Source organism: Pseudopodoces humilis, chromosome 4 (genome assembly GCF_049639895.1).
Source record: "Pseudopodoces humilis isolate 2021_Gansu_Grassland_sample_001 chromosome 4, ASM4963989v1, whole genome shotgun sequence".
NCBI classification, from domain to species: domain Eukaryota; kingdom Metazoa; phylum Chordata; class Aves; order Passeriformes; family Paridae; genus Pseudopodoces; species Pseudopodoces humilis.
The window spans coordinates 29,857,908-29,882,822 of NC_142203.1; the positions used below are offsets into that span (position 1 = coordinate 29,857,908).

Sequence of the window (24,915 nt, forward strand, 5' to 3'; positions counted from 1 at the left end):
CAAAGCTGCAAATGAACCTGGCAAGGGACACAAGGAGTAACAGGAAGGCTTGTCAGCCAGAAATGGGAAGTCAAAGGAGGTGTGTCCCCAATAAGACAATGCTAGCAACAACTATTGAGGAGAAAGCTGAGGTACTCAACAACTTCTTTTGCTGTAGTCTTCAATTGTAACCCCTCTTCCCACATCTCTCAAGTGGATGAGCAGCAGGATGGGATGGGGGAGCAAAGTCTCTCTCACTCTAAGTAAAGATCAGGTTCATGGCCACCTGAAAAACCTGAACATACTTAGAGTCTATGGGAGCCTATGAGATGCATCCTAGAGTCCTGAGGGAACCAGCTGATATAGCTGCCAAACCACTCTCCATGACATTTGAAAAGTTGTGGCTGTCAGGTGAAGTCCCAGGTGACTGGAAAAGGGAAAACCTTGTATCTGTCTCTAAAGGGTAGAAAGGAGGATCCCTGGAACAACTGACCTGTGAGGATCACCTCTGTGCCTGGGAAGATCATGGAACAGATCCTGCTGGAAGCTGTGCTAAGGCACATGGAGGACAGGGATGTGATCTGGGACAGCCAGCATGGCTTTACCAAGGGCAAGTCCTGCCTGACCAACCTGCAGGCCTTCTGTGATGGAGTGACTCCACTAGTGGACAAGGGCAGCAGATGTCATTTATCATGGTCCTCCACAACATCCGTCTCTCTACATTGGGGAGAGATGGATTTGATGGGTGAATTGTTACATGGATAAGAAATCAGTGGCATTCAGAGGGTACTGGTCAACAAATCTAAGTCCCAATCAGTGGGACATCAGTGACAGGTGGTGTCGCTTAGGGGTCTGTACTGGGACCCGTGTTATCTTGATTAACGACAGACAAAGGGGTTGAGTGCACCCTCATCAAACTTGCAGATGACCCCAAGCTGAGTGGTGCAGCTGACATTCCTGAAGAACAGGATGCCAACCAGAAGCACCTGTACAAGCTCGAGAAGGGGCCCATGGGAATCTCATGAGGTTTAACAAGACCAAGTTCAAGGTGCTGCACCTGGGTCAGGACAACCCCCAGCATCATCAGCACAGGCTGGGGCTGAGCAGGTGGAGAGCAGCCCTGTGAGAAGGCCTTGGGGGTGCTGCTGGGTGAGAGGCTGGACATGACCCAGCCATGGGCACTCCCAGCCCAGAGAGCCAAACGTGTCCTGGGCTGCATCCAGAGCAGCATGGGCAGCAGGGGAGGGAGGGGATTCTGCCCCTCTGCTCTGCTCTGGTGAGACCCCACCTGGAACCCTGCATCCAGCTCTGGGGGCCCAGCACAGGAAGGACGTGGAGCTGCTGGAGTGAGTCCAGAGGAGGGACACCAAGATGATGCCAAGAGGGATGAAGTATCTCTCTTACAAGTGAAAGGCCAAGAGGATTGGGTTTGTTCAGCCTGGAGCAGAGCAGGCTCTGGGGTGATCTAACTGTGGCCTTCCAGTACCTGAAGGGAGACTACAAGAAAGAGGGACTAATTACAAGAGCATGCAGTGCTAGAAAAAGGATGAATGGCCTTAAACTGAAAGAGTAGGTTTAGATAAGAAACAGGGAAATTGTTTACTGTGAGAGTGGTGAGGCACAGGTTGCCCAGAGAAGCTGAGGATGCCCCACCCTAGGGACTGTTCAAGGCCAGACTGGATGGAACTTTGAGCAATCTGTTTTAGTAGAAGGTGTCCCTGCTCATGGCAAGGGCTTAAAACTAAGTGATCTTTGAGGTCTCTTCCAACCCAGGCCATTCTATAATTTCATGATTTATTTAAGGAAAACACAGTGAAAGGTAATATGCCTGCTAACTTTACCATTACATGGTAATGAACAACTTTTTAAAAACAATCTGGCATAGATTTTTTCAAATTGCATCTACTGCAGCAAGACAGGTAATTCATTAAATAAAGAGCTCTGAAATCTCAGGGCTTCAAAAAAATAATGCACCTGGTGTAAATTCTCTCTTGCACTTGGTACAAGAACTCGAATCCACCTGATTAGCACAACAGGAAGACTAAAGACTGGAGCCGGTGTTTTGAAGTGGGGATTCCCTATATTCATGATCAAAAAGGCTACTTGCAAAACTAGAAAGAGCAAGCATAGCAACTTATCTACTAACTAGGAACATGACATGTTTCATGGCATCAAAAACAACACAACACCACCACCATCACCCACAAAATACACCTAAGTACCAGCCTTGGAAGCTCAGGTGACTAAGTCTTAAGTTATACTACAAGGCATAGAAGAGGAAAGGCAGGATCTGATGGATTATGGTAAATTCAAACACAAGACACTGCTTTAGTATCATATAGCTGTTTCTGTACAAAAACATCCATAAATTACCAGCTTGAAACTTGAAATATCTGTAAAAGAAGCATGTGTAACTTGGGACAAATACAGGGCCATGTGTTAACTACAGCCCAGGACGTGAAGTTCACAACTACAAGGCAGGTATAGCTCTGAATCAGTGTAAAAAATAAAAAAGACTTACCAAAGCAAGTGAGAATTTAATTTTATTCTCTCTATAGGAAGTTGCCTTTTTCCCATCTATAGAGGTTTTCAGAACTCAAAACACTTAAGGACCAAGATAAAGCATGCAAACCTTGGACTCATTCCATGGTAAAGGAATCCCCTTCATGCTGGTGACACCAAACCTTGATGGCTTACATCCTCTAAAAGGAATGGTCATGCAGCAGAGCAACAGCCTGCAGAACTACTCACTGTTGCATACAAATGCTTCTTCCTGGCACAATACTCATTTAAAGTACTAACTAATAAAGAGCTGCAGCAAGAGACAAAGACAGAAATTAAAACACTGGTATACTTAGAGATGCCAGAGAAGCTCTTTGCCTCACAGTAAGATCAATGATTGCATCTAAGTCTTCCATAATCACAGGCATTTATTAACTGCTCATCAATGTAGTCTGAGGATGCAAGCAGGATGGCTATTGTGTGAGTGAAGGAAACAAGATGAAGGGGCTGGGATGAACCAACACTAGCAAGTTATTAGTGATCTCTCAACAGGAGCTTCTGAACAACTGACTGATTTGAGGAGCCTTCTTCAAAAACCATCAGCGGGCCCTATGTCACATTTTGACACTAACCTCATTCAAAATTTTGGAGCTAGCTAAGGGTTTTATGCAGGTAAACACACTTACAGACCTCAAAGAAACACAGAAATTCTCTCTTGCTTTCTGCAATTCAGTGTATTTATAAATGACTTAATTCTGTCATAACTAAGTACTACATTCAGCCAAGCTTCCTTGGGCCCTATCTTTTCCAGCCACCACACTGAAGACACTCATGCCATTTTTCTGGCCCCCTTGAGACAACAGAACACAACAGCAGCTGCTTCCTCATCAGTTTGTTGTATTTAATAATGCAAGATCAGGCAACTGTATTCAGGAAAATAAGCTGGAAAAAGGAAGTGCCATGCCTGTGTCAGTATCCAGCAGCATCCATCAGAAGAACAGCAACAGCTAACTTCTCAATTGCAAATAGCTGTTTCTGTGCACTTCTGCATGGAAGCCACAAGAGCACTCTTTAACAGAACTTACTATAAATAATTTGTAACTGTTCCTACTGTTCTAATAAGGTAATTGGAATCCAGATTAGAAGGCAAGTGGAAGACATGATCGTATCGGAAGAGAAACTTGTGAGAGAGAACTTGAACAGACCAAATACATATGAACTCCCTTAAAAAAATTTACTACATTCTTAAATTACAGCTAACATTAGAAAGGCAAACCAAGAACATGCATCTGATTTTTGATGTCTCAGTGCTACAGCTGGCCACATCTCTGCAGACATACTTCCTGAAGAATCATATATATTCAGTCCTTCCCAAAACCAACTGTGTGTCTGTACATCAGCATGCAGACTTGTATAACTTGGTTTAAAATTTACAAACAAATTACTCACTCTTTTGTGCTGCCTGGCCAATCTCGCTTTAGTCTCCTCCAGCTCTTTGTGAATCTTCAGGACATGCTTATTCATCTTACGGATTGTGGAATGTAAGATCTCCCAGATATAAAACCTAGGAAAGACACAAAGCTCAAAACACCACATTATACACGACTCGAAAATAGGAAACTAAATGTAGTTTCTTAACAGAAAAATGGAAGTGGGAGAAGTTAAAAATCTATGTATCATTTAAAGAGACATCTACCAGAGTGAACGAATACTCAGCATACAGGTAAACATACTTGTAAGGCAAGAAATCCTAACAATCAGTTCTTGCCTATTTGCTGCAGTATACTTCAGAGTCAGAATTTTATTTAATGTACACATGGCAAGACTACTAACACCAAACTTGACTCCTCAGATTGAACAGTTCTCCCGATCTCAATATGCAATGTATCAGTGGTGGTACAAGTTACACGCCACCCCCAGAGGCCAGGACCGTGCCCAGCCAGCAGTGATACAACACACAGCAAAAGACTCTGTCTACGAACAGTTATACTTCAGCAGGCTTAGACACTACTAAATTACATGCTAAAATTACATGCTAGCAGCAATCTTGTGCTGTCACACCTACAGTCATACCCTAATTCAGAAAGAAAAATGTTAAAGTACATGTTTTGTAGAAAGGGCAAAAGCCTAATTGTACCTCATTACACTACTGAGTTTTCAGAGACTGAACTATGTACTGGCAACTTAAAGTAGTAAATCAAAGACAACAAGCCAAACCAAGCTCTTGTTACCTAGTAAAATCATGTGCCAGCTCTGAAGAAAAGATCCAGTTTGCTACTGCAGCACAGTCAACAATTTGTGTCCGAATCATCTTGTCCACAAGCACAGCAATCATCTGTATTTTGTGAAAGACAATACACACAAATCTATGTAAAATATTCCAGCCTCAGATAAAACCAGAGATGATTTGATGCAACTCTGCATCAGCGGTATTACTGAGTAATTTTGTATACTTTAACAAACTGGGTAGTCCAGCTTAAAACATTTCAAATGAGGGGATCTGTATCAATTACATGAAGCATTCTAATTTTGTTAACAACTATACCTGCTTCTCAAAGTATCAGTCTTTGTTAGCATACATACTCCCACACAAAAGCAAAAACTATAAGAATCAGAGTTGGAACTGAGACCTTGAGACACGAGCGCTAGTATTTGACATCAAACTACTCTAACTAGAGCACATATACCTATCAGATCACCATAATGAAGGAGCTGCTGTTAGCCTACTCTCCTTGAATTGCAAAAGCCTTCAAATGTGACAGTAAGCTTTTCTCTACAGGGCCCATTAACTTCAGGACAGAAGGAACGAGTGTCGTGGAGTCAGTGGAAAGGCTTACTTGCTACAGGCACTGCCATGATTCTGAGGGAGTTGCAAGCCATCTAGCAGGCAACTGCAGAGAAGAGTTACTGACTAAAGAAGATGCAAGCTGTTCAGAAAAAAGGGCTTATCTTAGTTACTCATGTGATTGAATGCCACAGTATCTAAGGACCACAGCCTGCACTGTATTTATCCTTACAACCACCCGTTGTCAAATGAGGAAGTGTAACAAAGCTCCTTTTAAGGAATGAAAATTAAAATAACTGAATGAATCATACAGAGGACTCAGCACCCAACTTTCAAGTCCCAGGATAGTATCCTATGCTTTATTTGTCTTTCTGTATTGCCAGGAAGGATTTCTGATTACTTAGCCTGGTCTTTCGAAAAACACACATCTAGGATTTTGAGAAAGTATTTAATTTCAATGTTAAAGTTTCTCTTTATGAAGAAAAAACACCAGCTTTCTTTTAAGTCCAGAGACTACTGACACCTGCTATTAAATCACTACCTGCAGCACAGACCACTCATTAGTGCTCTAAGGCATATAAGCATTGTTGGTCTGAACCAAATCAAAGGGTGTTCCCAAACTCTGGACACATGCCCTGCTGTGAATGCACCATTCCTTCTGTGTAACAAGGAGTTTGAGGACTTGGGAATAAGAAGAAAGTGCTTGATCAGAACTAAAAACCACTGAACTGCAGTAAAAGCAAGAGAAGAAAAGTTCCATGATTAAGCAGAACAGCAAACACCAGACTTTCCCAAGTTTTGCACTTGAGAGATTTTTTTACAAGGGTACTTGATTTATTCATAAAAATTTAACATGACTATTTAGTCTGGGTTTGAAACCTCCACCTCAGTTTGGTAATGCTGCAATACAAAGAAATGAAGAGGAAGCTGATATAGGTACTACACTGCAGTAATGAAATTTCTTCTGATCCAGTTAAATGGCAGCAAAAAGTAGGTCAGACTGTAAATGCCACATTTTCAAGGTCAGTAAACTGGGTAATAAGTTAAATGTATTTTTAAAAAAATCCTCCTTTTTTTATGTTTTCAAGAGAGGTAACAGATTGTGTAGGTATCTTCTAGGTGCTCATTTTTTTCACTTGAGAATGGCCACAGGTCTAGTAGCAGATGCAAGGGTTCTCAGTGGCATCACTTCTTATAGCCTGGCCTGTGCAACTGAGAGCTACAGTCCACTTTCCAGCACAGAAGTCCGCTCTCCAGCAACACAAACAAACTGGCAAGGAACATGTGAAGTACCCAACGCAAGCAAAGCCAGCCTGAGTTCCTCATTGATTTCTATTCATAGAAAAATGACAGCTGAGGAAAAACACAATTGCTGTGAAAAAACTGAACGGCTTAAACAACCAAGGCATATTTTGTAGGTCTTTAAGGGTGTTATTTCCTCTGGCTCAAGAATGAACATTATCACAGCACTGTAAGACTGATCTGTTCTGAACAGCCACTGCTGCAGCTCTACTCACCCTGCCCACACACAATAGTGACTCCAGCATGAGCTCTGGGTAATAACTGGATAGCTTTCACTAGCAATTGTTGGGGGAAAAAAAAGCCCTAAAAATCCCTAGGCTTCCACATTTCTAAGATTGTGGCTCGTTTTAGATATGTAATCTACATCTTACTTAAATTTACGTATTTATGTTGCATTCCAACTTTGAACAAAACCATGATTTTGGCAAAAGTTACTCTCTTTTCAACAGCCAGCACAGTATGAATCTGAGTCTTAATTGACAGCACTTGCCCTTTCACAGTGAGCTCTTGAGAAAAAAAGCAGCACCACTGATGGTATATATTTTATGTCCGGCCTTCATTTTAGTAGTAGCAACACTAAATACAATCTTCTTAGATTTTCTCAAAGTGACTAGTTATTTTAAAGGATGTAAAACAAACTGTGCATTTTTTAATTCACGTACGACCTCTGTGAGTTGAAAGTCACAACATTCACAGTTGAAACTTCACCACATTCCAGCCTCTTACCTGTGGATGATTCTTCCAAACCTCATACACAACCCTCAGAACATGAAGTTTCCCCTCATCACTTTCAGCAAGTGTTTTGAAGACTTCATGAAACCTTTTAATAGAAGTAAATAGTCAATAAATAGACTGGGACCGGGTGAAAGGACAAGCAGATATAAGGCAAGAGGTTTAGATTGGCCGAAAGAAAATTATGTGATTATCTACAGCATTTCTTAGACAACTGTTCCCTGGAAAATACTGCCATCCTAAGCTAAAATAGTCTACAAAGAAATGACATCTCCTAAAAGCAACTTGCATCTTCATGGTGAAGCTACTTCCTGAAGCTAGGCTACATTTCTCAGGCTCTCAAAAGCAGGAGGCATTTTTCTGCTTCGTGTGTTTATCCATACACAGCTGAACCAAAATTTGCTGCCTTTTGAGCCTTAGACCTTCCTCTTAACGTGTTTCCGCAACTTGAGACACTTATCCTAAGTGCCTCTTTTCCAAGGAGAGGCTGCTAAAAGCATCTATTTTAGCAGTTACTCTGACTGCTACACAGCATTCATAGCCCAGCTTATTGTAATATAACTATAAAGCATAAGAGGCTCTTCTTGATCTCTTGGCTGCCACTGCTGTTGTACAGCGGAGAAAATAGCATGGTTTAAGTATATGAATCACCCTGCCTCTTTTACTCCTGACTGCAGGTTACTACCTGCAGCCAACACTGCCTCTCTAGAGCTTCCAGATGCATGTTTTTTGTAGTAGGTTTATCTATCTTTAGGGACAGATAGAAAAATAACTCATTTAAAATACACATGACTACCTTTCATGTAACAAAACCATTTAAAATCAACTCCAAAACACACAGGATTAAAAATGCTATTCTGCTAAAAATGCTATTTTGGTAAAAATTGTGCAGTAAACTCTTTGCAGTTCCAACACATCTTTAAGGGATGTACTATAAGGTTTTTTTAGGATGGATTTTATTCTGCATTGGTAGACAGAAGACATTAACAGCATACTGTTTTGAAGTTTCACGTTTTCTTTTTCTTTCCCTTTGTTTTTATACAGATATTATTGTCCTAGATTCATATTCATAGTACAAGATACTGCAATGGCAGCTACCCAGTCACTGAAATGTAGGGAGAATCCCTTTTTCCTTGCCATAATCAGCAAATAAGCAATACAAAAATGAAGGAATTTTCCAAACCTGTCTCATTTACATCACATGGCTGTAATGTATATATTTCTGCTAATTCCATTCACATATGTATAATCTAGGATTTACATTATCATTCCTTTGGTAAGCAATATCATTAGCTCTCCTAGTCATGTTGCTTTGTGGAGTAGCAACACTGCTGAAGCTTGCATTCCACTTCTTTTATCATGCATTTCACTGTCAGAATTAAACTGTTCTGTGCGCCCCAAAATAATGAACATATTATACTTACTTTGCCAGGGCGCTGAAGGAATGGCTAAAAGACTTTGCAGCTAGATGGAGCAGGGTCTGAACAAAGACTTCTATTTTCAGAGGGTTGAAAGTAAATCCTTCACCTGCAAGTTATTTGAAGTTGAAACCAATAAATACTTCCAAGTAAAGCATGTAAGCTACTCATACAACTGTAGAGGTAACTTATGGTTTTAGCTCATTTCACGTGAGTTCCATCAATAGTTTTCTGCAGAGCTGAGCAAGGAGCTAGTAAAGACTCCCACAAAATGTGCAGTTCCAGGCTCCAATTTTGCCAGGGAGATGTGCAGAAAGCTTCCCCACCAACATGGAATTCTAATGCAGACACAGCCACCTCAACATGTGATGGTAACACAGAAAGTCAGCAAAGGAAACTGCAGTTGTGCACCGAGATGAGGGCCTTGGAAGGCCATAAAGACTGGGGTGTAGTGAGGAGGGGGGAAGGTAAGGATTATTAACATACAGAGGCTATATTTAGGATATAGGAGAAAGATCCACCAGGCATGTACAGAAAATGTGACTACTATGGTGAATGGTGTCAGGTGCCCTTCTGCAGCTGAAGACAGGCAGAAGGGAGAGCACTAATTAGTGGGCAATGACTAAAGCAAATCAGGAAATGTGAGTGGATCCCAGGGAAAAAAAAAAAATCCAGCAGATCACCGTTGCTCTCCGCCTGTGTAGCTAAATCCTTGCAAACACTACAAAAAAAAAATGAAGCACTTGCCATTGTTTGGATCACTTCTAACTCTCTCTCACAGCCCTCACTCCATAAAACACTAAGGTTTTATGAATCAGGGCAGCCTGTGGCTGCACAGCTAAAGAGGATGTTAGTAGTCCCACCATGAGTTTTCATCTGTGGAACATGCCAGCCAGCAGGCATGTTGCTGTGGGACTGCACATCGGGGAGGGAAGCTCTTAGGGCAGAAACACTGTATTTCAGAACTGCCCTCTGCTGCTGAAAGCTGAGGGAATGTTAAATTCTTTTATTCCATCAATTTTTATTTTTATTCCACTTGCAAGAAAATACACCTCAAGCACCAGATTCCCTCTATTAGGAAAAACAGGCAGGCCTCTGCACATAAGATGTTTACAAAAAAACTAACAGTGGTGTATTTACTGCTAAATTGAAATCAACTACAAGAAGGAAAAGCATACAGGTCTGTGAACCAACACACTCACAGCTTTCAAAGCATGGCAGATCACACACAGAATAAATGACAGCCTGTCAAAGCCTAACAGCTTGTATCTTACCATCATCATCATCCTGGTTTGGATTAGGCACATCCTTTAAAATGCTGAAGATTTCATCATTGCTGGCCTTATTTTTAATTGCAATTGTTAAACAGAGTGCCACAGTATAGCCAGGAAGAGACCCTGAACCAAAACAAAGAGGTCATAAATATGGAAAGGCAAGTAAATGAGCACTCTTAACATTAGTCTGCCTCATAGAGAAACAAGTATCATCCCCAGCTACACCTACAATTTGGTGTTTCAAATAACCGAGTCCACCTTAATATGCCATAAAACCAATCAACACATTTTCTGGTCTTCATGTGAAATTCAAAACTTGGAGTAGAACCCTTAGACCTGAGCTCAGGCAATCACATTCCTCACTAAAGCTCTACTTCAGTTGCCACCAGGTTTCTAAAAACACAATACTTCCTTGTTTCTCCTCACTGTATCTTTGATGATGACACCTTTATACTTAGGATTGTATTTACTGAGCAATAAAAGGAATAATATGGTCCCTCTCTCTACCTCAGTCTTTATGGTATCTGTTCCTTCTGTATGCTCATTAAATCAAGTTTACTCCTAAAATATTCTAGTGCTTCATGAAGTTCAAAAAATAATTTCTCATTATCACTTCAGATGCTGACTTTTCCATAGTACTGTGCCCAAACAGGGGAAACAGATGAATTGTGCAATTTTAGACTTCTGGCAAATAATACTGCACAACACCACAGCCACATCAGCAACAGCAGCTTGATGTATCTGGATTTTCTTTGCTTCATAAGTAGCAGACGGGATTTTATTAGAGAGGTCCAGGCTTAATACGCATTAATTGCTTATGTGAAGCATATTTACCCATATGAAAATCATGCATATTTATCTGACCTGTATTCTTTTTTTAGGAAGACAGCTCATATTACAGTCAATGTAGCAAGCTCCCTTGCTCTGAAATACTTCTTCAATCTGACCACTAGAAATTTTAATACTTACTATTGCTCTCATCTCCGTATTTGTAAATGCACACTGGATTAGCAGGACTGAGGACAGAAAAACTTGCAGGAACAATGTCTATTATTCGCTGATGGTAGGAGAGTCTGGAAATAGCAAGTTCCACAGCAGTAGAATTAAAAAGGGAGTAACACCACAGTTAATGACTGCTTTGTAATATTTTTTTCTGTATTTAATGTCCATAGAACAAGATTCAGGATATACAACAGAATGGTAGCTTCTGCTGGGTAGTAAGAGCTAAATAAACCAAACTAACGAGTAGATGATTTCTATTTTAACTCTGATGCTAGAGTTTCATCCTCAATTAATTTGCCTTGTGAAAAGGCTGCCTGGTAAGAAGTTTTATGCAAAAAACCTGAGATGTGCTGCAGAAAACTAGTAAGATGTCAGAATTCAAAGCAGGAAAAATATTAAACCAGACATCTTCATTTTACTTTCCAGCTTCATTTCGCTTCCACAAAGGCTTAATTTGCTACCAGAGTTTCCAGTGAAATGGAAGAGTGCCACAGAAAAAAATACATTTATTGTGCAGCACAACACTTTCACACTTCTGATATGGCATTCACCCAAACCTCAACTGTTCTCATGTAGGATGCTGAATAATGTAGGTTTTTTCAAGATTTTGCTCTTTCTCTCTCCTATGCCACCCTAATCTCAACAATCTTAAGCCTAGACTAATTATCAGAACTACTGATTATGTAGTCTTGTTGGGTTTGGAGATTTTGTTTGTTTAGACAGCTGTTCATTAGTTTAAAGCAAATGAACATCAGGGGCAATTAGAAGAATCAAGACTAGATTCTCAATTTTTAGTACAATTAATGGGCAGTTACCTGTGTTTCTGTGAATGCTGAATACTTTCCAAGAATATAAATTCTATTTCTTTCCATGCCTATGGTGAAATGTGTCTTTATGCAACTATGGGTATGCATGGATGGCTCACTACCATCTGCATTACCTGTTTCTCCCTCTCTTTAAAGCAGTGTAAGGTAAGCCAGATTAAAAATCATACAAACAACAGACTCATCTTTTAACTGAAAATTAATTGTAAGAACAGATGTGCCCAAGACAAGAGTCAAGTTAAAAGGACTCTGACAATATTTAGATGAAACTCTGCCTTGAATGCAACTATGGAAAGGTCTTACTTACCGCATGCACTTTTCCAAAACCTCTCTCACAAATTTGGGTTTGGGTTTTTCAAGGTCCTGAGTAAGACAATCTGACCTATCAAAGGACAGAATGCAATGGCTTTTAGCAAAAGCATTTAGTCTCTTCAGTCTCTTTTTGGCTTGGTCTGATAGTACAAAGCAATCAGTGTGAAGACAATGGGGGTTCTAAACCCTTGGAATGCAGGCACTTTTAAGCCACTGAGGTAAGTTAATCACTACTTCCTTATTGGCAATTAGCATTCCTGGAATCTCATCTAGTCATGTGATAATTTTTCAAGTAACTTCCCTTCCCCCACAACATTAAAAATAATTTGTGGCTATGGTTAGCTGGCTTTCCCTTTCCTTAGGAAAGGAACCTTGAATGATTTCATAGTCTGTTTCGCCCTCAGCTCTTCTGGCTGGAAGTACTGCAGGTAAAGAAAAGCCTGAAATACAGTTAACTTGCTAGATTTGTGAAAAACAGCACCATGTGAGATAGCTCCACAGAAGCACTACCATCTAGGAACATCCAGGCAAGCTAAAATCATCTCTTTGAAAACTGGTGAGTCAACATGGATGTATGCCAAGATAGCCACCAAGCACTTAACTCCACCAGAAAAGAGTGCAAGAAACTTAAGCAGAGCCACAGAGCCCTATCAGAAGGGCTGAACCTCTCTCCACAAGGATTCTCAGACAGATCACCTACGGAAATCAGGTATGGTCACAGGCTGTTAAAACCACTCCATGTAGGACTTGGCCTCAAGGGGGTCTGCATTGCTACATGGGTGCCTGGAATGGAAATCACAGGGAACCTGTGCTCAGACATTAACGGACTCCAGGGAGCACCTGCTAGAGATGCAGGATCAAAATGTGGCACAGTAAGAACAGATGGCAGGGCAAATTCTGATGGAACTTCAGGTACTAAGATTTGACAGGTGGGAAAAAGACTGCAAGGTCTCAAGGCTAAAAAGTTATAATAAAAGGTTTAGGGTAGGGCAGAGAGCAAAACACCAGAATGAATACAGGATACAATGAATCAGCACCATAAAAACCATTACAAGTAAAGAAAAGGTATGGGCAAGACATTTTGGAAAGTTTGCCAGCAACTGACAGAAAGTGCAGGACAAATTAAAGAAATCACATTTCTGCTTCCTCTTCTTAAGGAATGCTTAAACTGTCTTGAGATTTACCACGAAGTTCACCAGGGACAATACAGTGATTAAAGAGATTATCAAGATAATCTACCACTGAGTGCTGGTGGACAGATTACAAAAGGTCTCTGATAAGACGGAGGAAAGCCATCAACAGGGCCACCCATATTCTGACACTTTTTGGATGTGTTTGAAACGTTAAGGTTTTAAATTCAAAGGAGAGAAACTTACCAGTCTTCCCAGCTCCAACGGAATTGAAAGTTGCTCAAGTGGTGAGAAAACCAGTTAATAAATCTTCATTAAAAGAAAAAGTTAAATGTCAGAAGTGCAGGGTAACTTTCAGTTGAGCTTCTCTTATAAATGCATTCTACTTTTCCAAGACAAGCCTGAACTATTTAAGCTATTACAGCATTAATAATAAACAGGCATTTATGTTGAGATATAGAAGACTCAGTTTGGAGTCAGGAAGAAGGTTTTATGGACAAATAGCCTGTCATGCATTTCACATGAAGACATTAAATATTCAACTATCAATTAAAATGTAAACTTACTGTAAATATGCAGCTTTCACATTTTTAATGAGTCACTAACCACTCTCCTACTCAATGCAGACTTCACTGCAAGTGTAAAATCACCAATCTCCTCATCTAGGAGGACAGGCAAGCAGTAAATCCTCCATCTTCTCTAGATCACTCAAAGCCAGAGCTCACAAAACATTTTTAATAACATCAGGTAGCTCTAACAAAGCTTTCTGACTACTCTTTCCACAGCCTCTTTGCTTTCTTCTGCACTGGATATGGAGGAATGTTTTCCATTATGTCCAAAACATAATTACGTTTTAACATGTTACCTGTCCACACATGTTGTATTCATTGTGTCCAAACGCATGTAGAGCATTTCTGTGGCTTGTGCAAGCTTAAAGTTTCTTATTAAGGTTTACAAAAAAAAAGTAGGTAAGTCAGATATTTTTCCTTTCAGGTTTCTAATAGAACTTAACTTTTTCATAAAATTTTTGCACTGGAAGCTCCCTGAGCCTACTCCAAAATCAGGTAAATCGAGTAAACCCACAGTGGAAAAAGTGAAGAATATTTTGAGTTCCACCCTCTAACCATTATTCCATTCTTGTTCTTCCATTATTGCACCACGACTGCTGGCTCCTTCCACAGGATAGAATTCACATCATGCAACAAGCAATCCAAGTGTTACAGGCAAAGTTTCCTGCAGGTACTGTAATGTATTAACACTATTTATTACTGTCCCATCAGCTACAGAACAAAAGGAAGATTGCATTTCATAAATGCTCCCCTCAGGAGCACAGAAAGGATACAACTTGTGGTAAAGAGCCAGGCTGAAGTTTGCACAGCTCAATGAGGAGTGTTGTGTACATAACTTCAATATGTGGTGGAGATGGCAGCTGAAACAACTCTGCAAATATTACCTATAGGAGAGGAAATCACAGAGTAAGAGCAGTGCAACGTGGCCTGCACAACTCTCAGTTTCACAACAGTGGCCATTAATCTTAAGCAATTACCTACCCCAAAAGACCTATATTTTTCTATCAAATGCATGTTACAGGAAAAAGAGAGAGAACCAGTAAGAGGTAGCTGTAACACAACACTGTACTAATACAGTCCACTCTAACTGCTCTTACCATTTCATGCTAACACAACATCAGCATTTCACATCTAGAATGTCTAACATAGCATGCAACTGTAGAAATGGGCATAGTTGTAATATGACCTATTGCAGTGATACCATATGATCTGAGAAATGCAGAAATAATCTCGTTGAATAGTAAATACTGAAGCCCAAGCCTGTAGTATGAAAATAACGGCATTAAAATTGCATTTATATATTTTCCACTGTGCCCTCTTTTCTCCTATACAAAATCATATATAAATAAAGACACAACTTTAAACAGGGAATTACAATCAGCATTTCATACAACAAATATATATGCTCATTACACCTTGGAAAAACCCTTTTGAGAAACATGAAAATAATCCTGCAGTCAGCATTTGTGTTTTTATTTAAAGTTTGCCTAGAATAACAGCATGTCAACCTCTGAGTGCTAGGAAAAAAAGTCATCACTGTACAACATCCACCTCTGAGTTTGTTTATTTTGTATTCCACTCTTGACTAAATTTAAATTACATCAAAGGAGTCGGGAAACTTTGATTCATTACAGTTGATCAGTTTCCTCTTTAAATTTCAGAATAAAGCTTAAAGAAGCCCTTTTTCTTCTAGAAAAGTCTTGTACAAGAAATCAACATCCATTTATAGATTCCAAAAACATTACATGAAAACACATTGGCTAGAACTTGTTTTCTAAGGAAGGACTTGAAAGCATGAAGAGATTATAAAATGCAGGGGAACCTTTCTGTGTCAGCATAATTTAGACATTTTGTTCAGAGATACGGCCAAAGGGTAGGAGAACTCTGTTAGGCAGAAAATGGCTCCATTTTTCAAGATAAGAAACAACAACAGGACAATCAGTTGCATTCTGAAACTTAGTAAAATTTCACAAGAAAAAAATGGAACTTTTACAGTGTTAGTCATAGAATTTGTATACTTTTTGCTTATTCATCACTTTTTTACAGCATCTCAATATAGCGGAGGCAAAATCTCTGAATATACTTCAATGTTAAGGCAAAAAAATTTTCCTAATTTTAATACTGTTTAATGTAATAAATAAATTCAATACTGTTCTGAATTTGGAGTAAAAAAAGAACAAGGTGATGAAAACTCATGCAACTTTGCAGCAAACAGAATATTTGGCATTTTGGTGCCAAAAGGAAGTCTCAATCCCACTTTAAGATCAATATTCTAGACAGAACATAGAATTATTTCTTTTCATAATTAACTCTGAAATTCACTAATAGTTATTTTTTTATAAAGCCTTTATAGAACAAATTGCTGCTACTGTAATCTGTTGATTCCTCTGAATTTTTTATGAAAATCTGTGAAGTTTTATACAGATGTCCAGGGTCACCCAGAACAGGTTGCTTAGGGCTGTGTCCTGCTAGGTTTTGAACTTCTGCAACTCTTCCAGCGCTTAATCACCTTTTTATTAAAAACAGATTTTTCTTATGTTTCAATGTAGTTTATTGAATTTCAGTTTGTGTACATTTCCTCTTGCATTTTAGTTTAAAATTGAATGCACCAAGTTAAAATGACAACAAAAACGCAAGACTATCACTCGACTGTACATAACCTGCTCATTTAAAAGCTGCTGGTTGAATTTGACAAAATTCTGGTTGATTCCCAAATCAAACTGTAATTTAAGGAACCTATAATGGAACTAACAGGGAGATGTTACTCATGAAATAACGGAGCTCCAAAGAGGTGATCTATAAAATCCATACCTCAACTATATGGTAGTTCAAAGGGATCTTGTTATTTCCTGGATAGCTCAACAGCTGTGCAGCACTGCAAAACCACAGACACATTTAATTCAAACATAACACAGCAAATGTGATATAAAAATCAAGTAAGAGAATTACGGAAAATGCTTAATTCTGGGAAAGTTTCCATAAAAACAGCACCAAACAAATCAATAATCCTTCCAAAATTTGTTATTCAACACGCAGAGCACTTAAGAAAAGAAACAGCACAAGGACTGCCTAAACTACGACCTGTCACAATGTAGTCTCTGTGCAGCAGTAACATCCCTTGAACACTATACTGCCATCCCCAACGGATTAGCAAAGAAAGAGTCTAGGTGATCTGTAACTGTGGCATGAGTACACGAAAAAGGGAGAAAAAACATACCCCAAACAATTAAATGTTCAGAATTACATGAAAGCAGTTAATGGCTTCTATAAGAAACTCTCATGTTTCAAATCTTTTAATCAGGTTATTATCACCTGTTGTTTGTGCAAGCAAACCACTACCTCTCTGGCACATCTTGTATCTCTCCTCATCTTTTACTTTCCTCTAAATTAATGAAGAATATCCTAGTAATGGCAACAACACTGAATTTATAGTTTCTTCTGGATCAAACAGCTGCAACCAGAAAACTTTACCACGTGCCATCACCAAAAACATTATAAACACCATTTCACGCATATTATACAGGGTTTGCTTATAGAAATGTGACAGCTGTGGCAAACCATCTTGGTTATCAATTACCCATATCAGATAGTGTTTGGGCAGAAATGAAGAAAAGCGCCCTGACTGCCTCCTGGCACAGCTGAATTGAAACTGATGAAATGTGGCCCTGCAGTGACTCCCCAGAGTGAACTCAATTTTATCTCTGGCATGTAATTCCCACAGGAAGCACAACAAGGAGGTGTCCATAAACACCAATGCTCAGTCAGCTGCAGATGAACCAGCTCCATGCTCACTGCCCCAAGTAATCATCATTCCAGGAAGCACAACACAACCACATTTTCCACGGAGGTCCCACGAGGAATAAGGCATGTCTGCATACTTTTTGCAGCACATTCCGTATTGTCAAGGGATTCCCTTCCCAACAAACCACTGCTGTCCGGATTACACAGACTCTCTGTTATCTGGATGTTATGGACACACAGTACTCCAGGCAACAGTTTCAGCACAGATAAATGTAGTAAATAAACTTTCACCATCAGCTTCAGGAGTTTGATCTGGAGCTCTTGCCTAACTAGTCAGGACGTATTGCCGCTGGCACCAAAGCCATGGTAGCATTTAAAAAGTGCTACGGCCCCCCAGTACTAAACTCCTCCTACCAAGTCTTTCTCTCTTTCCAGTGGGATTTGATGATGCAGTGGAGGTTCTCCTCTATTACAAATCTCTCAACGGAGTGGCTGCCAGGCATGACAGGACCCTGGTAAGAAAGAATGAAGAGTCATGAAGATTGCTGCTAATGCAGTGGTCCCACAGGCAGCAAGGTTTCTTAGATACATTTACAGGTAGAAAAGAGTAGTCTCAACTGCTCTACGTTCTTCAGGACAGAAAAGCTGGTATGACATATTTCCACACAAACCTCAGAGTCACTCATGTTTAAATCAAAACCAATACTAGGAGTCATTACAAGAGGAGCTAAGAACAAAATCAGAGAACACGATTCTAAGTTCACAGAGCATCTGCCTCTTCCTTTGCTTTGTGGAGTCACTGGGCAGGCTACCACCATACAGCCTGGAAAAAAACCCACAGCGGAGCTAGACTAAAATAAAGCCATAGAGTGGAAAGAATACACTCACGGTCTTCTTCACTGCAAAAACCAGAGGCCAGTAAGCAAAGGTAAAAGGCAGCAGCATGAGCAGACTCATGCAAAGGAAGTATAAAAGCATTTGGGGAAAGAAGTATGTATCATTTTCCTGCATTCCTATTCCACAATATGCACCAACAAATTTTAACAGATGATAAACACTGCAACAAATACCTAGCCTAGAAAAAGGCTTGAGCCACCAACTTTTTGGAAGCAAAGTCTAACTCTGAAGTTTTACTAGAATTATTAGAAAATTCAGTCAACACTGTCCTCTGAATGACAGCATCACAAAATTTGACTTGCTAAATTCTGCTCCTCTCAAATTCGCTTTTTACTGTAGCTTGGTCACTTAGTCCATTTCTGCAGAAATGCCAGAACAAAACTGCTGCTGGCCTTCCAACCATTCACCATTCTGGGAGAGAGAACATTACATTTTACCCAGTATTGCCCCAGGACTGTGAAATCCACTTACCATTCCCAACAGCAATCACGTACCTCGGGATCATCTGTGTAGTCAAACATCCTAAAAATAACCCTTGGCATCGGGTATACAGAATCCTCAGTGTGAGGTGGGGGTGTGAAGGGAGGCAGATTGTGTTGCAGTGCCTCACAGAGAACGCTGTCAAAAGCCAAGTAGGGCCTCAGGATGTGCCGCTCTTGCCAACGGTCTTTTTTCAATTTCTGAATCTGAGACCAAAGGCAGTCTAAATACTGAAGGAAAAGGTGAGAAACATTAGATCTGCTGAATCTCTGAACCAAAAGGGCAGTTTCCTGAACTATCTGAAATACATTCCATACTACATTAAAAAAAAGAAAACAGTTTCTTAAACTGCTGATTCAGTAAACCGACAAATAATTAAATCACTCTAAATGCTAGAACTATTCCTAAGTCTATACAGTTTTGTGTCAGTAAAATTTAAGTTCTGGCAATTTTTTAAACACTGACAGGCACCTCAGGAGCCCCAGTGAAACTACAGCAGCGAATAGCTACTACTCTTTGGTGGTATTAGAAGAGTCACAATATCCCAGCATGCTCACAGAGATGGCACTGACACCTGTGCCACTGGCAATAGTCTTGCTTTGTTTAATTATTCCAAGAAGTCTGGAGGCCTGTGGCCTTAAAGAATGCAACTTTGTAGTAATAACGTTTGCAAGAAACGTTTTTACACAAAGGGCTTTGCATTTACTAAAATTATGACACTACAGAATATGAACAAAACCAGTAACAAATTTCACCTGACATGAACAGTCACATCTGCAAGTACTGTGGGTATCAAACACAGTCAGCTAATCTCTTCTCTACTGAACTAAATAACAAAGTTTAGATACTGGACAGCCAAAAAGCTCATGTAGACAAACTGATCATAAGCAAAAAGGCCATCCCTCCAAACCATGTTTAACAAGATAATTTTTAAGATTGTGACTTAATTAGAACAGTGAATACAATCTAAAAGGACCAAGTTGCAAAATATCCCAGAAAATTAACTTAGATCCCACTTTCCAAAATTTGTCCTGAAAGTCAGGGGAAAAGAGAAAACCTCAAGAATATTCAAAAAGGCAAATCCCACCCTAAGCTACTTACTCAACTCAACCTCTTATTTCAGCCCAATACTTGGAAAAGAATTCGCCACACAGAACTTGCTGAAATCAATGGCAAACAGCAGACAAATCAAAGCATTCATACTCTAAGAGATGCCTTCTAATTTCATGATGAAAGAACACCTTATTAAAAAACTATTTTCCCCAACTTTCTGAAGGAATGCAGTGTAAAGCCCAATCACCTCTTCTTGTGGATGTGGTTTGTCAGCAGTCCACACTTGCAGCATTGGCACATGAATCTTCTGGCGGCGTCTGTTTAAATAGGAGAGAAAACCTGACCTTTAATAGACTAATTTAGGGCAGCAGTTTTGTTTTTGTTGTGAGTGTACGACTATTCATTCTCTTCAGCTGATAAAGTCTACAGTAGACAAAACCAGGTTTGTGATTACTTAAAATATCTCTATTATAATTTCTTGACAGCATTAACTTGAAGCACACCTAGACAGAAAGCAGTGACACTGCACTGCACTAATGCAACAATCTATCATGTTAACAGCACAATTACAACTCCAGCTGCTGCAGCATGAGCAGAGCAATACCTTAAACATAGCCTAGAACTAGGCAAGACCATACAACTTTTCAAACTCAAAAATCTCTCCACCTACTGCATTTTTAGAGCTTTGCTCCCCCCCACAAAATGGTTCATACCTAAAGCTTTAAGGTGAGCAATAATCAACACTATTACTTCACACTAAAATAGATACTAAAGAGAGTGTTTCTAACAAGTTACAACTTACTTCAGATAACTTTCTGTCTGAGACAAGAGACGATCCATTTCAGCATCCTTTTTCTCATATAACTCCTTTCCAACCCAAGGCAAAGATGACAGAAATGCAAACATATACCAGTCACATCGCACCTACAGGAAGGTAATATACCAAAACCTGAGTATACAAGTAAGCTCCAGCAGATTTTGTACATACACATATTTTAATTTAAAACATCAGCAAGTTGTTTTGGGGGAATGTAATAACCAGCAGTAGCAGGTTGGATAGGGAAGGCATGAGAAAAGTGTAATTTTTCACTTGAACTCTGTTAAGCAGACTTAAAAGATGGGATAAATGGCAACACTTTCAAAGTTCTCCTGGATATTGTCAGTATAGCAGAAAGGCTAGGCACTCTGCAGTTGCCAGAGTAAGGTAAAATAAATTCAATTCAGCCACTTCACTATAGAAGTATTACTACATACAAAATTTCCCAACTGCCACAGGCTCCTCACACTAATGCTTAGGCAACTGTTTATTTGGGTTACTCTCCCTAAAACCTCCCTGTTCTGAGCATAAGGACAGAACAAATGGTACAGACAAGCTGAAACAGGCCCAGGGAGCCTACGGATCTTTTGCTTACTTGGGGTACATCCTCCTCCTGTGTCACACTCACAAAGTTCTCAAACATAGCTACCATTGATGGTGCTGCTATTACATGACAATTCACGAGATCGGACAGAAAACGTACCTAAAGAAGAGGAAAAAAATGTTCTCTATTAATACTTTTCAAACTGACTGCACAAGAACAAATAAACTGAAATGGTTAAAACAAACCACCAACAAAAGTATAATACTCATTCAGTACCACAAAGGCTGAAACACTGCCCACTGTACACACTTGCCTTCAACGACAAGCATCAAACATACTGCCTAATACACTGTTTGTTACAATGCCCTTAATCCTTCCCACTGCAATAACATCCTAAGGATAATATTCCTAATTAAGGAATGGTGGGAAACACACAAACTAATACTACAGAAGAAAACCGTTGTATCTATTCTCTACAGTATCAGATTACTAAAATAACAGAAATCCTAGCAATTAGATCTTATTAGCAAAAGCGTCCTACAGTCGACTGAGCATCAGTCTTGACTAGAATCTTAATTTTCACCAGTGGGTTTCAGAAGAAGGTGGGGAACTCGGCAGAGGGCTTCTAAATCAGACACTGCTGAAGTTCTAATACCTTTCAGCAGAGAAAACCTAGAAGCAGCAAGAATGGAACAAATGGTTTCGAAGACAGGCAGCACTTCAAACTGACTGCTTGATCTTCACCCCTCATCAGAAGATTGAAAATAGCCATTAAAAACAGCTTTTAAGAACTATAGTGTTCATTTTCTTTTCAATTTTTTTTCCACGATAGCCACAAGATCATCATGTACCTCTGAATACAAGGAAAGCACTCTGGCTTTTTTTTATCTTTTATATTTGACTGAAGAACAAACAGCGAGAAGCATCTCTGTTTGATGCAAATTTAATTTTTCACTGTGAAAAAGATATAGTTGGAAGCAAATTTTGCAAATGCAACATGACTCCCCACCCCTGAAGAAGAAAACACTTCTCACATCACACATTTCCTCTTGGATGTGAAACTAATAGAGAAACAAAACTCCACTTACTAAATGCACAGCTTCATTATACATGTTGACTTTCAAACATTCCTTGAGCTGACGAATCATGGCTTCTACAAATTCCCCGCCAAAATTGTAGTTCCTGGCATTCAGTAGCCCCACCAATGTCGTGTAAACAGTAAGCTTTTCTGGTAGCAGACGTGCGCTGACACAGAAAAGAAATACCGTGTTAGTTGTTTATTCATCATGTGCCAATTGGCGACTGCATAGCATCTTAGAATCTGCTTGTTGCAAGTTAAACTTGCCTCATGAGGAAATGAGAAAACGTGATCTTACGGTTTTATCCCACAGTTAATACCTACAGGTAATATTTTTTTTGTTTCAACCACAGACCAGTTACCACTTTCCAGTACACCTATAATTTTGACTTTTCATTTATATCTAATTGCTGAGTATACCAGAAGATTGGACAGACAATGTAACTGACAAAATTTATTGCAAGGATACAGGAAGTTTTTTTAAGTTCGCAATTTAAAAGTAACGTTATTACACAGCATAAGGAAGGCCAGGTCCTACTGTAAAAAATTAATTTTCCTCTACCATTTTTGTATGCACATAACTGTACTTTCAGGAGTGTCTTTCTGCTATGGGGGAAGGAAGCACACTACTTAACTTTTAGTAAAAATACTGCACCACACCCTTCCTCTGTATTTGTCTTACCTCCTAAAACAGACCCTGCACAACCCCTCCCTCAACACCACTCAGTGACCCTGCTATGGCACCTCTGCTCCACACTTGGCGAGGGAGAGGAAGGAGAGCTGGCAGCCACCAATGAGCCCGGTCTCTGCTCCTCACGTTCCCAGTTCCTCTCCTCTAGCTTACAAAGACATGAGCATATCACTGCCAGGGAAGAGTAGGCAGTGAGAAAACATCACAGATAACACAGGTAGCTGCTAGCAGCTGGTAACTTCGATGGTCTTAAGCATTTCATAGGGAAACAGGATTTTGCCCAGCATTGCTGTGCTCCCACAGCTACTGCAGACCACTTCTGATGTTTCTTCTACCTGCTTTGAGCCTTTATACACATTTCAAGTCAAAGCAATGTAAAGAGGTATTTTCCTGGAATGACATCCAGTATGTAATGAGCTTACTCCTCTACTTCTTTCGTTTGTAGTAAGACAAACTCTATGCTATGACAGCAATCAGGAACTAAAGGTGTTCATGGCCTTTAAACACTGAACTTATGCACAAAGAAAGCACATCCCACATTCCCAAACCTCCTCAATACGTACACAGTACAGAGTATTCTCAGTATCTTGCTTTTGTAATTTGGAAGATCAGCTTCTAAAACACCAGCTAGGCCCTCCAAGTTGCTCTCCAAAGATGAATTACTCTAAAATGAAAATAAAAAAAAAAAAAAAAAAGGTTTCATCATCAACCAGGCAAAATGAACTAGTCTGACTCCCACATATAAGACAATGGAGCTGGACAAGAGCATCCTTTCACGTCCCCTCATTCTTCAGGGCAACAATTCCGGTTCCCTCAGCAGGGAACATCTGCTCTCGCTTGCCTTAGTGGAGCAGCTACTCCTCAGAAAAGCTGCACTCGACCGCCCAGCTCCCCGCTAGGCACCTGAGCGCTCCCCAGGGATGCAAGATGTGACACCACCTCAGGAGCATCCCAGCAGCGCGGCCGAGCATTGATTAACAACACAGCACGAAGCAAAACACCTTGTTTTTCAAAGCATCGTCATCTTTTGTTCTGCCACCCCCTCCTCCATCAGCCCCATTGTCGGGACTCGAAATTCGTGCCGTAGCCAGACCAGTTAATTTTTTCACATCCTTCGCAGCCTGGAAGCAGCAACACCCTCTTTAGATACAATGGTAACAATTCTCCGGCCGTTTATCGCTGCCTGGGAACCACCGCGCTACGATTTAAGCACTTGCCTGCCACAGCACGTGGCTTAGGAAAAAACGGCAACTTTCCATCCATTTCATAAAATAAGTATTTTCTTCCAGGGTGGCTACTACAGACGAGGCGCCCCCGCACCAAGCACGGGAAGGGGAGAGGGCGGAGGAAAACAAGGCTTTAACTCTCCCGAGCCGCCGGGCCGCCTACCTTCTCTCCCACCCTGCAGATGAGCGACTCCAGCCTCTCCTCTATCTCCGATGGCTCGGACGTCCTCCGCCTCTTGTGGGGCTGCCCTGCTCCGACAACACACCGAGCACAGCGTTACCGACGCCGCAGAAGCCCTGCCGCTCCTCCATCCCTCCCGCCCAACCCGCCCTCCCTGCCGGGCCACCTCCGGGGGGGACGCGGGGCTCACCATCGCTGTCATCGCTGTGCCGCCGCCGCGACATGGCGGGGAGCGGCAGGCAGGAGCGGCGAGGAGGAGCAGCCGGGAGGAGCGGTGAGGAGCGCTGTGGACCTCCGGGGAGCGCCGGGCCGAGACACCTCGCGCGGGCCGAACAAGCGCGCTGCTTCCCCGCCCGCCGCCGCGCTGCTTCCGGGGCG

General features: G+C 40.7%; 1 protein-coding gene across 1 annotated transcript in view; it reads right to left on the reverse strand.

Annotated features, from left to right (window-relative positions):
• The window catches only part of NCBP1 (nuclear cap binding protein subunit 1), a 29,881-nt gene extending 4,988 nt beyond the window's left edge, over positions 1-24,893 (reverse strand). The window contains exons 1-20 of the mRNA XM_005529960.3: positions 24,728-24,893; positions 24,520-24,605; positions 23,694-23,794; positions 22,450-22,606; positions 21,413-21,520; positions 20,803-20,924; positions 20,248-20,317; positions 18,962-19,177; positions 17,985-18,082; positions 16,641-16,704; positions 14,603-14,713; positions 14,126-14,190; positions 13,507-13,569; positions 12,126-12,200; positions 10,962-11,065; positions 9,993-10,115; positions 8,725-8,827; positions 7,295-7,388; positions 4,713-4,816; positions 3,931-4,045 (exon numbers count right to left, since the gene is read on the reverse strand). Coding sequence (XP_005530017.1) covers positions 3,931-4,045; positions 4,713-4,816; positions 7,295-7,388; positions 8,725-8,827; positions 9,993-10,115; positions 10,962-11,065; positions 12,126-12,200; positions 13,507-13,569; positions 14,126-14,190; positions 14,603-14,713; positions 16,641-16,704; positions 17,985-18,082; positions 18,962-19,177; positions 20,248-20,317; positions 20,803-20,924; positions 21,413-21,520; positions 22,450-22,606; positions 23,694-23,794; positions 24,520-24,605; positions 24,728-24,761 — 2,013 coding nt within the window. The 5' untranslated portion in view covers positions 24,762-24,893. The remainder of the gene's footprint in view (positions 1-3,930; positions 4,046-4,712; positions 4,817-7,294; positions 7,389-8,724; positions 8,828-9,992; positions 10,116-10,961; positions 11,066-12,125; positions 12,201-13,506; positions 13,570-14,125; positions 14,191-14,602; positions 14,714-16,640; positions 16,705-17,984; positions 18,083-18,961; positions 19,178-20,247; positions 20,318-20,802; positions 20,925-21,412; positions 21,521-22,449; positions 22,607-23,693; positions 23,795-24,519; positions 24,606-24,727) is intronic.
• Between the last annotated feature and the right edge of the window lie 22 nt (positions 24,894-24,915).